Source organism: Limulus polyphemus, unplaced genomic scaffold (assembly GCF_000517525.1).
Source record: "Limulus polyphemus unplaced genomic scaffold, Limulus_polyphemus-2.1.2 Scaffold581, whole genome shotgun sequence".
Lineage (NCBI taxonomy): Eukaryota > Metazoa > Arthropoda > Merostomata > Xiphosura > Limulidae > Limulus > Limulus polyphemus.
In genome coordinates this window covers 279,258-296,258 of record NW_013666191.1, presented here as the reverse complement: position 1 = coordinate 296,258, position 17,001 = coordinate 279,258, and the positions used below count along the sequence as shown (strand labels likewise).

The 17,001-nt window shown below is 31.7% G+C and overlaps 1 protein-coding gene across 2 annotated transcripts in view; it reads left to right on the top strand.

Annotated features, from left to right (window-relative positions):
• LOC106459251 (TGF-beta receptor type-1-like) overlaps positions 1–16,746 on the top strand; it is a 137,868-nt gene extending 121,122 nt beyond the window's left edge. For both annotated transcript variants that reach the window (XM_022385710.1, XM_022385711.1), the window contains 3 exons: positions 5,563–5,847; positions 7,362–7,492; positions 10,020–16,746. In XM_022385710.1, the coding sequence (XP_022241418.1) occupies positions 5,563–5,847; positions 7,362–7,492; positions 10,020–10,148 (545 nt within the window). In that variant the 3' untranslated portion in view covers positions 10,149–16,746. The remainder of the gene's footprint in view (positions 1–5,562; positions 5,848–7,361; positions 7,493–10,019) is intronic.
• The last annotated feature ends 255 nt before the right edge of the window (positions 16,747–17,001 follow it).

Below are 17,001 nucleotides of genomic sequence, written 5' to 3'. Positions count from 1 at the left end.
TAAGGCTCTACTTTGACCTTATGCATTGTTGAATGTTTAGAAACAATGAATGATTTATTCATTTATCAATCGTCTACTGCAACAGTACTGTTTGTACTTTTTTAAACTTGTTATTCCAGACGATTCAGTATTGTTTCACATGTTTATAAGCATGTTTATGACAATGTTGAAGCGTTAAGTGTTGCATCTATAATTGTACAGTTACTTAAAAGCTTTGTAATCAACTAAAGAAAATGAATAATAATAACTCTTATTTATTAGGTTAACACATACTTAGCCAAAATAAAACCTAGTACTTTCGATATTTTTCAAGTTGCATAAATTTAAAGTCAAAGAACATAAAAATTAGAATAATGTAAACTTATTTTGTAAAATAAAACTTTTGGTAATAGATAATTCTAAAAAGAGTAGATGATTTGATACAAACTATACAGATGTTATGAGGCAGATTTATTGTATAGAAAGAAGGTAAAATTAATTTTTTCTTATAGCAAACATAGTTGTGATAATATCATGTGATACTTAAATGTTTTGTGAAATGAAAGTGGTTGTAATAGTGTTAGGTGAAATTAGGTATCTATATAAATATAATAGTACTGTCTGTTGTATGTCCATGTAACTACTTCACAGGGTGTGGATGGATCTTCACCAAATTGGTATGGAGGTTCATTAGGTCCATGCAGGGGGTACATACAAATGTTCAGTTTGCAGTTTTTACCACTATTTTGTCCCCTGTAGATGGATCTTCACCAAATTTGGCATGAAGGTTTTTTGAGTACATGCGGAGATACATGCAGATTTGTGGCTTCACATTTTTATGTTTTGCACTTTTAATTGGCATTTTTGCATTTTTAAAAATTACATTTAAGGGAAGAAAATTTTCATGTCCTAAGATAACCTTTCATTAATCATAAATTTACATAACTTCCATCCTGGGGATGGGTACTCAAGCTAGTTATTAATATTATTGACTGTAGCCATGATGATCATAATGTATTCTATCAAGTTTTGTTACATTGAAGCTAATAGTAATAATGTTAGTAGATATAAAGCAATTTTACTACATGATGTTTGGATTTATATGACATATTTTTCTTGTATTTAATGATGTTGGAAGAACATGTAGGTTCAATAAGTCTTGATACAAGATAATAAAAACTCTATAACCTGAGCACTTTTGAAAGGTGGACCTTTCTTCTTCAGGGGCAAACTTGGAATGGTGATGTAATGGAATGAGTGATATATATATATAAAGGGAGTTGAAGTGATGTTATGAAAGTCATCAAAAACCAGGACATGTTTAGTATATTTTTCTGTGTACTGTTCTAAGTGTCTCATTTCCGGTATAATGTAGTTGGTGATAAGAGCATTATTTAAAAAGGTGTTAGGGATATTTTGCTTTAGAATTGACTATATATTTAAAATTGTACTTAAGTGTTTAAGTAAAATAAAATTGACACCTGGAAAGTGATTGAAAAAGAGATGTTCAGCTAATCAATTTATACATATAAGTATGGAAAATATTCTTAAATAAATAATAAGTTTTAGGAAAGTTAGGGTTCACACTACATGAAAGAAATAAGCAAAGAAGAAAAATTATTTTTCTGACAATCACTGATTCCAGGATCTAGATAAATTCCAAGAGGTTGAACAGTGTTTAGATTAGCGATCCAATAAGCTTCTTTTATTTCTCTATCAGCTTTAGTTTTGAATCCTGTTTCGATACCGATGAGGGTAACATCATTAATGGAATGACTGGGTTGGTTAAAGTGTTGAGCAACAGGGAGATCTTTTTTGGTGTTAATAGAAGATTTATGGTTGTTGAAACGTTCTCTGAGAGTTGTTTGTGTATGTCCTACATATTGGTGATTGCATTTTTTACACTGTATAAGGTAAGTGGTGTTTTGTTCCAGAAGTGATTTCTTTGAATGTATTAAAATTTCTTTGGTTGTGCTTGTCAGAAAATGAGTCAGTAGTTTTTATGAACTTGCAGGTTTGACAGTGAGCTTTATTGCATGGATGACAACCATTTTTTGGTGGGATGTAATTCACTTTTGTGTGAACAAGAATATCTTTTAGAGTTCTGCTTTTTCAGAAGGAGACAACGGGAACTTCAGGAAATATCTGTTTAAGTCGATCATTCAGTTGTAGGAGATGGAAATGTTTTTTGAGGATTTGTGAAACATTTCTGAGTTTAAATTGATAGGTAGTAATAAGAGGAATTCTATTTGAAACTTTAGTATTGTTCTGTTTTAGGATGTTTTTCCGCTGAGTGTTGTTAGCCTTTTTCATTTGTCAATCTCAGTATCTTTATGTCCTCATTGTAACATGGTTTGTTTTAGATCCTTGGTGTGTTTTTGTAGTCTCTTTCTTCTGAGCATATTTTCTTTATTCTAAAGGCTTGACTATAAGTAATTTCTGTTTAGTGTGAGTGGGGTGACGTATTTTATAGTGAAGGTATTGTGGTCTGTCTGTAGGTTTTTTGTACAAGTTGGTATGTAAAATTCTATCCTTTAAAAAGACAGTGACGTCAAGAAAGTTAATTTGGGTAGGCGAGTAATCAAAGGTAATCATCTCTTTTTCAGGTGCCAACTTTATTTTACTTAAACACTTAAGTACAGTTTTATATATATATTTAGCCAATTCTAAAGCAAAATATCCCTAACACCTTTTTACATAATGCTTTTGTTGCCGACTGCATTGTATCAGAAATGAGACATTTACAATCGTACGTGGAAAAGTATACTAAACATTTCCTGGAAAACTGGATGACCTTCATGACAGCATTCAACTTCCTTTATATATCACTCATTCGATTACACCACCATTCCCATTTTGGCCCTGAAGAAGAAAGGTTCACCTTTCGAAAGTGCTTGGGTTATAGGGTTTTTATCATCTTGTATGAAGCTTTCTTGTATTTAAAATAGTTATTATATACAAGTCTTATGTAGGGTTGTATTGTTATTGTATTTAAGATAGCTACATTGAATTTACAATACTTGGGATTTTATATTGTAGCTGCAATAGGAACAAGGCCATGATTTAAGTAGTGGTATCATTGAATTAATACTGATCTGAGTTTAGCAGTTATCAGGCTCAGATTGTTAATTGCAGCTCATCTACAGCACAGCCAACTATCACAAAGTTGTCTGTTGTGAGAGCGAGGTCACAGTATGTAGAGACATGGCATGGAATACTTGATGAGCATGTTATTTTACATGAATGAACAACGACCTCCTGGCATAGCCTAAATTTTCATCCACATAGCCAGAAAAAGTAAATTTTCAGATGACAAATGATTGCTTAATCTTGGGTAAGGTATCTTAAAGTTAAAAACATTTTTACTCTCACAACAGATTTAAACACACTTCTGAATTTCCTACATAAGGTAATATTATTACTATTGGTTTCTTAGCTCTCTCTGCACTGACATCCCATTGCAGAAGCTATTGCTTTATGCTCTGATTTAGTTTATTCATATTCAGCTATAGTAAATTGGTTATTACCTATGCTTGTTTTTTCTTAGCAGATATTTATGTGATTGGAGAATTACATTTTATGTTTCATGGGTCCAATTACAGTTAGATTGATGGGGTTAATATGAAATCAAAGCTTGCACTTGCTATCACTAATTTGTTGATAAGGAACATTGGTTGGAAAAATGTCCTGCAGAATTTAACCTACTTCATTACAGATGGTATGTTGATGGTACATTTCTAATTTTTCTATCAAAGTCATTTTAATGAGTTTTGGAAATAATTAAACAATGAAACCCAGGTTTTACAGTTGAATGTGAACATGAGTCCAGTTTACCATTTTTTTAACACTTTAGAAGTAACCTTTAATTCCGTACTACTTGAGCATGATTTGGGGTAATGCACAGTGTGTTTATACAAGCTGTAATGATTGACAACTTTTTGATAGCCAAGCTAAGGATCAACAGTAGGTATGGATCTGAGAAAGTCTTTTAAATGCCAAAATCAGGCTGACTTTAAATCATCAAAAGATGATGATCCATTTCTCCTTAAAATTTTAAACGTATTCCAGTTTTCAGTATTCTAATTTACTTACATATATATTTTATATCTTAGTGTAAGAAGATGTATGTGATGCTACATGTAAGTAATGTGAAGATAACTCATTTGTAGGAAACATTTGTGCTGATGTTTGGTAATGCTTGGAATTTATGGTATGGAATGGGTAATTGCACATTATAAAAATGATTTGCATACAGTGGCATTCACATCAGATGTGAACCATGGCACTACAGGCAACGTGTTTAGAACCAGTTATATCAGATGCGAACTGTGGCACCGCTGGAAACTTGTTTAATACCTGTATACCTCAAATGCAAACCATGGCATCACACGCAACATATTTAGTACATATATAGCTGAGATGTGAACTGTGGGGCCACAAGCAATATGTTTATTACCTATATACATCAGATATGAACCATGGCACCACAGGCAACATGTGTAGTACCTGTATAGTTGGTTTATAGTGAGTGTGTGACTCTTCAATAATCCTGTACCACATGTCTTTTATGACTATCACAGCCTTTATCAAGGAAGAATATTAGTACAGTAAGATTAGTAAATGATGTAGAACTGAAGAGCACAACATTTAAAAAAAAAAGGTTGCCTTCAGTATCCTCTGTGAATGACGAGATTCTTGCACAGCAAAGCCTTTAGGAGAACAACAGGCTCCATATTCAGACCTAATGCAATACTGTCATTTGCAGTGTGAAGGCTATGGTTACTAAACAAAATCCTCTAACTTAAAAAACTATTGTGATAAAGGTGATCATAGTTCCTGGTGGTGTTAACAAAATGGTAAACATGGCTTACAAGCTACCAGTCACATCTTATAATCAGTGGGTGTTTCTATGGCAAAGATGAATAGAGAAAACAAATGGAACCACATCAGTCCAATTTGACCACATGCCTGTCAAGTTCAATGAGCGTTTGTGTCTTGTGTCTGCTTAAACATAGTCTTGGAAGCTACCATCCATGTATATTGAAGGATCTGTTTAAGCTTTGTAGAGATGTGTGATTTATTTTGCTGTCCTTTTCAGAAGCTTTTTACATTATAAATTGTGGTCTTAGACAGTAGTACATAATCAGAGCCATTAGACTGAATGTAACTGATGACAGAGGAAGAACATAGGGTCTGGAATGTTGTTCTTATAAAATGCAATAGTAACAGTGATATGTATGTTTGTGATGGTAATAATGTGGTTATTTAAACTTCTTTTAACTGAAGTTAGAGGATGTTCAGATACATGTACAGAAGGTTTGTTTCATAGACTATAATTGTAATGATGTTATATGTTGTATGGAAATTGTATTGTCTTGAACCTAAATGTCCTGATTTTAGGTGATTTTGTTATAAAGAACATAGTTGTGATGATGCTAAGAAATGTTGGATGTTTGTTATTGTTTTTTTCATAAAACTTAATTGTAATGAAGTTAAATGGTGTACGTTATTTTTGGTTTTTAGCAGATAGGTGTGATGTCTGTAAGTTTTGTTGTTGAACATTGTGTTTTTATGAAATGACAGGAAAACCAGCAATTGCTCACCGAGATTTAAAAACTAAAAACATCCTTGTCAAAAATAATGGAACATGCTGTATTGCTGACTTGGGACTTGCTGTCCGATTTGACTCATCCACCAATTCAGTTGACATTCCTTCTAACCTACGGGTAGGAACCAAACGCTACCTGGCTCCTGAGGTCCTTGATGAAACAATGAATCAGAACCATTTTGATTCTTTCAAACGAGCTGACATTTATGCCTTTGGACTGGTATTGTGGGAGATTGCTAGACGCTGTAATGTTGTTGGTGGTATGAACCCCTTTTTTTTTGTAAAGTATTGTCATACAATGTCTGGAAATCAAAAGTAAATAAATCTCAAGTTACTTTTATATATTGTAAATATTTTATGAATACAACTTTCTTCTTTCTTTAAAACAATTCTTTTTCAATAAATTTTTGTTCTGGTTCAAGAATTTGTTATATAATTATTTTCTTTGTTTTTTTTTAGTGTGCCATATTCATGTATTATATTTCATTCTATTTTGTTTGGCTTCTTCAGGTGTACTTTACATAAAATTCTTTCTTTTTTTTTGGGAGGGGGGGTGATAAAATAACAAGAAATAGGGCTATTGATAAGAAATATGTATAATATTTGTAACTTTCCACTATCATACTAGTAGCAGTGTTAGAACAAAATAATGACTGATATTGGAGATAGTCTTCATGTTGTATTAGTATGGTATTCAGGCATACTGTGCATTTTTATACCTTCTTATTTTATTGTAGAAATTTTGTATTTATTCTAAGTCTGTAGTTTTTGCATAATACATGATTCAGAAACCCATTTAGTTCATTTTGGCCTAGCTGCTTTTGTTCCTTTGTTATTCTCTGAAGATAATACTTTTTCTGCTCATGGGGAGTATTGCTGTAGTGCTGCATGTTGTGTAAGAATGTAGATGACAGCAGTAATGGGGGTAGTGCCAGGCATTATGGATAAATCCAACATTTCATGTTAAATAAAAAAAGTGAGATTTAAATAATACTGCACAGGATCTGAAGTAAGTTGGTTGATGGGAAGATATCATAAGGGAAAATAACAGTTAGTCAATTCTCATATACAATAGAAGGTGACCATCCAGTGTCTAACACGAGTATGAACACTGTTTTGTGACTTTAAGATAAAAAAAATTGTTCTCATTTTGATGACGCATCATATCCAGTCTTTTTATTGCTGCTCTTAAACTCTTAAATTCAGTATCACTTCATGATTTATGCTGCCAATTTTCCCATTATAAAGCAGACTCTTTGCATAAATCAGTTTAACCTAAAAATACCACATTAGCAGTTTTGCCCATATCAACAACAAATGTGGAACAGTCTTGATCTTTGAGAAATATTCTGTAATACCATTATTTTATTTTGATGTTTTTGTCTTAGGTTCATGTAAGACTGCAACATTTGAAGCCATCATGCATAAATACAGTTATAGAGTTCAGTGTTATTTCTTATTTTTACTTTTTTTTTCTGTGTACTACATTCAACTTTGGCCTGAAGCTTATTGTTAATAAAGTGATCTATGTATTAAACCGTAGCACAGTCACATACATCATTATATACCCTAGTGCAAGGGGTAATAATGTGTCATTATTTCCCTTAGTAATTTTGAAATTCATTATATATGTTTTGACTTTTTGATTTGGAAGTAAAGGAACTGATTTTGCATAACTTGAAACAACCCTTCATAAAGTACTTTACTATGTTAGGTCATTTTCAGTTCCATTGCATTTATTCAATATAAGAGTAACCCTTTTCTTTTGATACAGGAATGTATGAAGACTACCAGCTTCCTTATTATGACATGGTGCCTTCTGACCCTACCATAGAGGAAATGAGGAAGATAGTGGCAACTGACAAACAGAGACCAGCTATTCCAAATAGATGGCAATCTTGTGAAGTAGGTCAATTATTAAAACTCCATGTTTATAAGCTGGATTAATTTTTGGTTCCTACTTCATCTAATTTCTTTTGAAAAAAGTAATTACAACATGTTACTTACTGAACCTTTTATTAAAGGCTTGAGCAGGAAATCTGTGAAAGGGCTCAGACAACAGTTGCAAAGAAGTTAAAAACACACAACTGTTGTAAAAAGACAGTTGAATCCTGGAAAACTGAGTGTGGGTAAAATGAACAGAGGCATCAGGACTAGAACCCCAAAGAAGAAGAGGATCCAACCTCCACGAATCTAAATATGGGTGCTCCAAGAAATGATAAGCTAAGGCATGCTGAATCGATAAATGGGGAGGATGAGGCATGACAGAAGATATTAAATGTGAAGTGGAGAATTCAGAGTGCAGACACATAGGCAAGAGAAGACAGAAGATTTTTGAAATAGTTCCTTTCGAAATTAACAAATTAAAACTTACAAAATATAAAAATTGAATTTATAATCCATGTTTTAATGCCAAGTTTATTGACATACATTGATAATAAAGTTGATAAATTAAATGTAACTAAAAGAGAGAGAGAGAGAAAGATATTAACGCAAACATGTTACAATAAATATGAAACACATTAAATGTTCAGGAAGTGTTTTGTATTGAAAAACATTGTCTTTGCTATTGTCTTTCCTGGAATAGACTAAATATGGATTAAAAAAAAAACTATTTTTAACAGCACTTAAGAGAAAATAAAATAATATACCAACATTACAACAGTAAAAGAGGTTTGTTTCTGTCTGCTTATGGTTTATATGAAGGGCAATTAGGGATGTAATATGGATACTTGTGGGCCTTTTTTCAGAGGATCTTAATCATTTATTGACATCTACTTTGGTAAGGTTATCTGCTTCTGCTCTTTCCTTCTTTTATTTTTGGCTTATTGCTGGGATCTTTTGGAGAGAGATGCTTTGCTTGAGGGTGTTTGAATTACTTCTTCAGCCATTATAGGTCTTGGAGAATCTCCTTTTCTCAGACATTAGATTTTTGCAGGTACTTAGATTCCATGGAATCTCAGGTGGATGTGGCACACTTTCACTTTTTTCTGCAGACACCGGCTTCTTGCCTTTCTCATTCTTCTAACTGACGGTTTACTGCATCTCCCATTCGGGTTTCCAGACCTTCCACATTGGCTCCATGTTCTATCAGAACACAAGGGAGATTCTGCCGTTACCAGCAAACATCCTATGTTTATGTGGAGTGCTGAAAACAGCATAGGTGATTACCCTATGGAGGCTCAATGCAGATGGTTTGAGTTTGTATGGGTTGGTCCTTCATTTCACATTTCTTCCTCCATTGTCTACCATAACGGTTATCTTTCCCTCTCCAAGGATCATCTTGCATCTAGTCATCAAGCACAAGCCATCGTTTTAATTATTGTTATATATTTGCTAACAAAAGTAAAAAAAAGGTAAAAATTAGAAGCTCCTTATGTTATATAACAAAACTTGTATGAAATTTAACATTTCATGATCTCAGTCAATGGCTAAGGAGAACTCACTTTATGTTTGTAACTATAATCAGATTGTTTGTTTACCCTAAGCTGTACAGGTAACACCTAAATGGGTTCCCACTGTGATTTATTGTGGTAGGGTCTAATGTAATAAGACTATAATATTAAAAGAAAGCATATGTGAAAAGGTTAAAAGGCGAGGATGTTAGGATAAATAATTGTAATTGTTTGCTACAACCTGCAGTCATTTTAGGAAAAAAAGGTGGTATTCTTCACTTTATTTTATATATTTTAACTTTTCATTTCACTTTACAATCCTGATTTTGTAAAGTTAGGGGTAGAGAAAGTAACAGATAAATTATAAAGTTGTACCAAAAAATACCTTTTGATATTAACTTAGAATGTTCTACAGGTTATGAAAATGAAATATGAAAATCACTTTCACACAGACTGACCAAATAAAGGCTTTGTAAGTTCATAGACAAAGCTTTAGTAAAAATAATTTATTAAAAACCTGATTTTTTGTGTACTGCAAACATGTAAATTTGTAATGTTTATTCAGATTTATGTATAGTTTCACAGTTACAGGTGGTTACGAGGTCAGTCAAATTGACCAAACCTGAAAACAGATGGATAATTCAAGTTTATGTGAAACATCAACTTATTTACATATGAAATAGTATGAGATTGTGTGTATGTTAATTCTGTCTATACTTTTGATGCTGTCATGACTTGGTGGTTTTCATATGGGTGAGAAGTTACATTATTTCATAAAAAAAATATGTTGATCAAAGTGAGAGAAGAGAGAAAACCACTTTTTGTTTTAGCTTTTGAGAAATATTTTTACTAATATTAATATTTCTAGATAACTTGAACTGCAGAGGTATCAGTTAGCTTATAGCTCATCAGTTTCACATGTTTCGAAAAATTCAAATCCATGTACCATTTCTGTCATCTTAATTATTTTTTTGCATTATCAGTGTTTTGGGATCTTAGGATAATTATTAATAACATTAATGTTTTTCTTTTGTCAGGCTTTGCGAGTTATGTCTAGGATTATGAAAGAATGCTGGTACCATAACCCTGCTGCACGACTAACAGCTCTACGTATCAAGAAGACCATAGCCAATTTGAAGGCCCAGGAAGATTTCAAAAACATGTGATTAATGTGCTCTTGAATATACTTTGAAGAATGAATGTGGCATTTTTTTAAAATAAATAATTTGTTTGAAGAATTTTGAAAGTTACATACATGTACAGTTTCAGTTTCAACACATCTAGTAGGACATGAGTTAGGGCTACATAAAGGCTCTAAATACCAAGAATTGATATCCATCTGTATTATAAGAAATGTAAAAGCTCAGAGAAACTGTTTACTTCAATAAGTCTTTGCCTAAAGCGATGTGGTACTACAGAGAAACCTTAGAATTTTGTAATTGTTCAGTAAGTGAAGTAAATAAACGGTGAAGTCAAATAGTTATCCAGAATAACTGTCACAAAAGTGAGAGTTCAAAGAAATGCTAATTTGAAGATCATTATGTGCTTCATTGAAGAAAAAATATAAAGGTGGAACTGTAGAAAATCTCCAAATTTGAAGATAAAGACCCAAATGAAAAATGGATAAGTCAAAACACTAAATTTACAGAACTTTTGTGTAGATTTTCTGAAGCAAGTTTAACATAAAAAAAAAACTTAATTAAAACCCTTTCATTTTTAAAGCAAGTGAAACTACAGATGAAATAGAAACTTGAAGGTTTGAGTAAATGTTGTAAAAGGTCTAGATGCACAGAAATTAAATGGTGATAGATTTTGTGTGTTTTTAAAATAGGTGATGCTATAGAGAATCTCTTAGACTTAAACAGATATGGTCATTTTAAATTCACTGCAGGAGGCTAAAGTGAAATTCAGCTTTCATTTTAGTGCATGTATTTTAAAGGAAGTTGAAGCTGTAGACAAAATATGACTGAGATGAAGTGTTCAGTAGGTGATGTGAAAGAATGTCTGACCACATAAAGAAGGTTTGAGCATAGAAACAAATTTCTTTGTTTACGTGATTAGAAAAGGTGGGGTACAGTCATATATTAGGATTAAATAATTCTTGTTTAAGTAATATAAATGAAGGTCAGACTCTAGTGGCTAAGTTGGAAGAATTATTCTAAAAAAAGGTTTTTATTAAAAAAGTGATCCTACAGAGAAATATAATAAAATTATTTCTTAAATGTCTTAAAGAAAAGTAATTCAGCAGAGAAGGTTCTTCGTGTAAATGTGAAAAAGAAAAATCAAACTACAGGAAGGTTCTAAACTGCAATGATTATTTTATACATGTTGAAGAAAAGAAGCCCTGAAGTGTGAGATTGTTGTATATATGTTATGAAAATGTACAGAAAAGTTTTAAACAAAGATTGCTGTGTACATGTGGCAGGCTACAGAGTAGCTCTAAACTTGAAGAATTATGAGGTTACAGATAAACTCAGTTCTAAGGATTTTAATGTATTTGTAATGAAGAAATGACATTATAGAGAAGCTTAAAACCTGAAGGATCCTTGTGTACATAAAGTTAGAAAGAAACTAATCTTGAAGGGTTGTTGTCTATGTATGATGAAGAAATATGAAATCAGAAGATTTTAAAACTTTATGAATTGTTGTGAACATTTCATAAAGAACTGTGAAGCTTCAGATAAAATTAACCGAATTATTTTTGTATGCATGGGATGAAGAAATATAAACTTCAGAGAAGTTCTAAACTTGAAGGAGCATTATATGCATCTTATGAAGAAACACTAAGATACATAGTTGCTCTAAAGATAGTTTTTGGTGTACATATGAAGGAATATGAACAGTAGAGAAGCTGTAGGCTTAAAAGGTTCTTGTGCATTTGTGATGAAGAAGTAAGGGCTACAGAGTAGCTCTAAACATGAAGGTTTGTTGTATACATTTGGTAAATGAATACAAGTAACAGAGAAGCTCTGAGCTGAAAGAATTATCATGTACCTGTGATGAAGAAAAATGAGACTATGTATAAGAAGGGGTAATATTGTTTACTTGAAACAGGAAGCAACAAAATATTGCTGCTTGTAAGTGAAGTAAACAGAATATTAGAGCTCAACAGAAAATTGTAACCAAATGTGTAACTGGGATAAACAGATTATTAATATGTGTGTGAAAGTGAAGTAAACAGGGTATCAAAATCTGCACGATAGTTAGGCAGATAGTTACTGTATTTTTAGAATGGACATTATTATACTATTAAAGAAATGTAATATTCCAAATGCTTTAGGAAGTTGGACCTTCCCTTTGCTGTCTGAATAAAGAAAAATAAAATGTTAGGTTTTTCTTTTTATTCACATTGTATGAGTTGCTGTGGTGACTTATCTTGACAAAACAGAAATTACTGTGATAGAATGTGTGTCAAAAGTGACAGTCATATCTTCACAGAAGCTAATAAAACAGGGTGTTAAATTGCATTTTGAAATATGGTAGATTTTATTATTACATACAGGGTATACTAATTAATAGCTTAGTTAGGCAGATAATTACTATATTTTTAGAATGGACATTATTATACTATTAAAGAAATGTAATATTCCAAATGCTTTAGGAAGTTGGACCTTCCCTTTGCTGTCTGAATAAAGAAAAATAAAATGTTAGGTTTTTCTTTTTATTCACATTGTATGAGTTGCTGTGGTGACTTATCTTGACAAAACAGAAATTACTGTGATAGAATGTGCGTCAAAAGTGACAGTCATATCTTCACAGAAGCTAATAAAACAGGGTGTTCAATTGCATTTTGAAATATGGTAGATTTTATTATTACATACAGGGTATACTAATTAATAGCTTCATTTTGAGTTTACTTACTGATTAAGTATTATTTTATTACTAGTTACAGCTTTTACAGTAAGGAAGATTTGTTTTAGAATAGGTACCATCAATCACTCATGCGATCAGTCTTGTGTACTTGAGAATGATCACACTAGTGATTGAAACGCTGTACCTGTTCCAAAACAAATCTTCCTTACTGTAAAAGCTGTAAACTAGGGTATATTAATGTACAGAACACTGATCTTTATGTAATAAGGATTGTGATATAATTTGAATTTTTTGTTTTGGAGAGATTTTTTGACAATATACACACACAACACAAGAATAAACAGAATACAACAATCTACTTTTTAGTTAAATGGATAAGTTGTTAACTTTTCTGGAGTGCTGAGGATATTACATGGGATGTAACCTGCTTACAGTATTATGTTATGGTCGAAGCAGGTATCTGTTTTTAAGGACAATTAGAAGAATACTTTGCTGAGAATAACTGTAAAGAAATTACATCAATTTATTAATAAAAATATCTACAGTATATAGCTACTGTGAGTTAATACCTATAAGGACCTGATCACTTTAATTCAGCTAAGTGCCTTCATTCAAAAATGTTTGAATGATTTACTTAAAACTAGTTTACCAGGTGAAAAAGATGTTTTTTTTTTGTTTGTATTTTTAAATAATGAAATAGCATAAGAATGGCCTTAAAGATAGAGAAAAACTCGATAATGGAGGAAACAAGCCAAATGAGTAAAATAAATTAGTCAAAATGTGACTTTTGTATGGTATTATGATCTGTTTGGATGTGTAGTAGTTTAATTTTATTGTTTTGTGAATAAAATATTTTTTTAATACTATGGTAGGATTTTGGAGAAATGTAGTTATTATATTACAAACGTTTTGTAATATAACATCGTGATATGTTCAAGAGTGAAATAATCTATATATGTAGTTGGGTAGGAACACAAGCTACCAATATAACGTAGTAAAGAATGTATTTTCGTATGGCAATGTACTGAATTAACTGAGTATTTTCAACTGTGAAATATATTATTGTAGTAAATGTGAAAGAAAGTCTAAAAGAGCATTGTTCTTCATAAAGTAGGCAAATTTCTGTTTTCCTCTTATTGACTCTGTACTTATATTGGAATTCTCCATAAATTGCTGATAGTTATATTGGTTTTATTTAGAGTTGCAAAGGTATAAGGTTGTTATTAGTTTGATTTTTGGACCAATGTTTTATGTAATTATTTTCCTTCTTGTTAAAAAATGTGTTGCATAAGGAATTATATATTTTTAGAAGGCACTATAAAAATATTATTCAGTAAATGTGTTAAAATATAAATGCACCTGAAGAAGTGAAATCTCAGGCTGAGCATAATACACACTTGTTGATTAGCTTTAGCCAAATAAGCTACCACATCATGAATGCTTCAATTTTCAGTTTATATCTCATTGTTTATTAGCGATGAAATTTGGTAGTATTTTTGAGCTATGCCATTCAACTTGTAGAGTTGGGAATACTTTTATTGCCTATTGTTTTTCTGGTAAGAAGTGCTGAGTTGAGTACTTAAGTATGTACATGTCAAGGACAGTACACCATCCTTTTGTGTTAAGAATTTATCTAAAAAATGCAAAAAACTAAGAAGAATTACATTTTGTGACCATGCTTATTGGGTATAAATGTGTTACGTGACTAAGCATTGCATCTCAAATGCTGTCTCGCATTATGTGTTAGTAAAAGTGGAATCTTTAAAGGCCAATTGGCATAGCCCAGATTCTGTCATTAATAAACAACGAAATGTGAACTGAGACTTCTAGCATTTGAGATGTAATATTTTATTAGGCAAACAATCACAGATTTAAAATAGTACCCATCCTCAACCTTTACTTTTATTTCTAATATCACAGGACAGTAGGGTACACTTAACATTTTCAAAAGGTAGCAAAGAATTTTGTTTTTTTCAGTGGATGTGTTGTTTTTAGTAAAAGTATTTATTTAATCTCATTATGTGATAACTTTCAATAATGTTGACAGATTTTAAAGAAATACTTCTTTTCTGTTGTTTCAAAATAAAAAAATTTCCCACAAAATGTTGAAAATAAAAAGAAGTACTGCATGGCGTGAACAATGGATATGCAGAGAATTGAGGTTTGTAAAACTATTAAGACAGAATAATCCATAACAGTGAAATGATTTTGATATATACAGATATTATTTTATGGAAATAATAAGGTCAAACACCTAAAATTGGTTAACATTTGTAATTTCTCTTCTTTATTCCAGTATTTCTTGTGTCAAATAATCATATATATAGTATGATTATTCTTTAACCCATTCACTGCAGCTGGGATGTATATTTCCCAGTGCTCCCACCCCCTCACACTGCGACTGGGAAAAATGTTTCCCTTTGTCGATGCTGTTACCTTCCTCTGCTGGGTCCAGGTTCATTATCTTAACTATCATCACTAGATGGAGATCTAGCATCCTCTTGTTTCATTGCCTCTTTATCATCATGCATTTGAACACCACATGACTCACTTTCACTGTCTGCTAAGCAATTTAAGTCAAGTGCATCAAACATATTAATATAGTGATTAGGGTTACTACTTGCTGCTCTAGTGATGAAGGCACACAGTTGTCATACATTCCGCTTAGGCATCTTGTTGGTTACTAAAGGGCAGAGTGTAAAACATTGAGGGAAACCATATATCAACATTATGTGGGATGACAATAAATACTTTCCAACTCATTTTACTCCTATACATCACATGCGACAATTTTGAATGACGATGGGAATCATTTGTGTTAGTCTCGGTGTGAGCACTGGGAAATGTATGTCCCAGCCACAGTGAAAGGGTTAATGAAATGCAGACATTTATTACTTTTCAACATATTTCAATTTGTTCTTTTATTAAATATTCTTTAATGACAGATTAACTAATTGCAATCCATGGCTGTAGTACATATTACAGTTAAAGGCTTCAAATGTATCGATTGGATAAATTGCAGGATTCTCAAGGATATTTACTATATACAGTGAACTAATAAATTATATGATCATATTAAATAAGTACTTATCAAGTGTGCACTGTATAGTTTGTGAAGGTAGTGGGGTCAATGAAAGTGGTTAACTTTTTAACTAGTAAATCCTAGGAAAACTAATAGAATTTGAGGGTACTCAGTTACAATTACTGAAAAACAGATCAATTCAGGAGACAAGATCTTCTGGAATTTCCAATTGAGAAACTATTTGAAAAAAATGCTCACTCTCAATGACATAACCACCAGAGGTCTACTAAGTGTCTCTCAGTCATTTTATTATAGTTTTGTGTTTTTCATTTGTTTAATAAACTTTTTAGTAGAAGACCTGCTTTAAGTAAGACTGATATTTTTACTATTTTTCTTTTTATAGTTTTTTTAAAAAAATATAATTGTACTGTTTGTCAGTTGTACCATATCCACTCGGAGTTTTGGTGAAAGAATATTGTTGGCTTTATTTCCAAGGACATTTAGGTTATGTTGTACAAGTTGTAATATGTCCACTCCAAGTTTGAGTGAAAGAACATTTTGGTTTTATTTCAAAGGACATTTAGGTTATGTTGTACAAGTTGTAATATGTCCACTCTGAATTTGGGTAAAAGAACATTGTTGGTTTTATTTCCGAGGACATTTAGGTTATATTATACAAGTTGTAGTATGTCCACTCTGAGTTTGGGTAAAAGAACATTGTTGGTTTTATTTCTAAGGACATTTAGGTTTTGTTGTACAAATTTGTCATAATTGTATGCTTGTCTGTTTTTTTTTCTTTTTGTTAAAAAAAACCTTCACACTTTGAAATATAAATTTTGTCGAGTTTATTGTTGACAATTTGAAGAATTGCTAATAAAATGAAAGTGTATTTGAAAAGTAGAGATAAATACAATTGTGTACAATGTGAACCTTGTGTCCTATTTGTTTTCTCAATTGAGCAGAGCTCATGCACTAGTAAACCATCAAAATACCGAAGCATGCTTAGTACTAATAGTTCAATTACTCTTCATTTACAAAAACAGAAAGCTTTAGTTAAAATGATTTACATGTAAACAACAATTACTATAAGTTCTATAATAATCATACCATATTATTGAACTATGAGAGAATCCTGGTTTGTAATGGGCAGAAAAGTTATCATATGAATATAACTTCTTGATGAA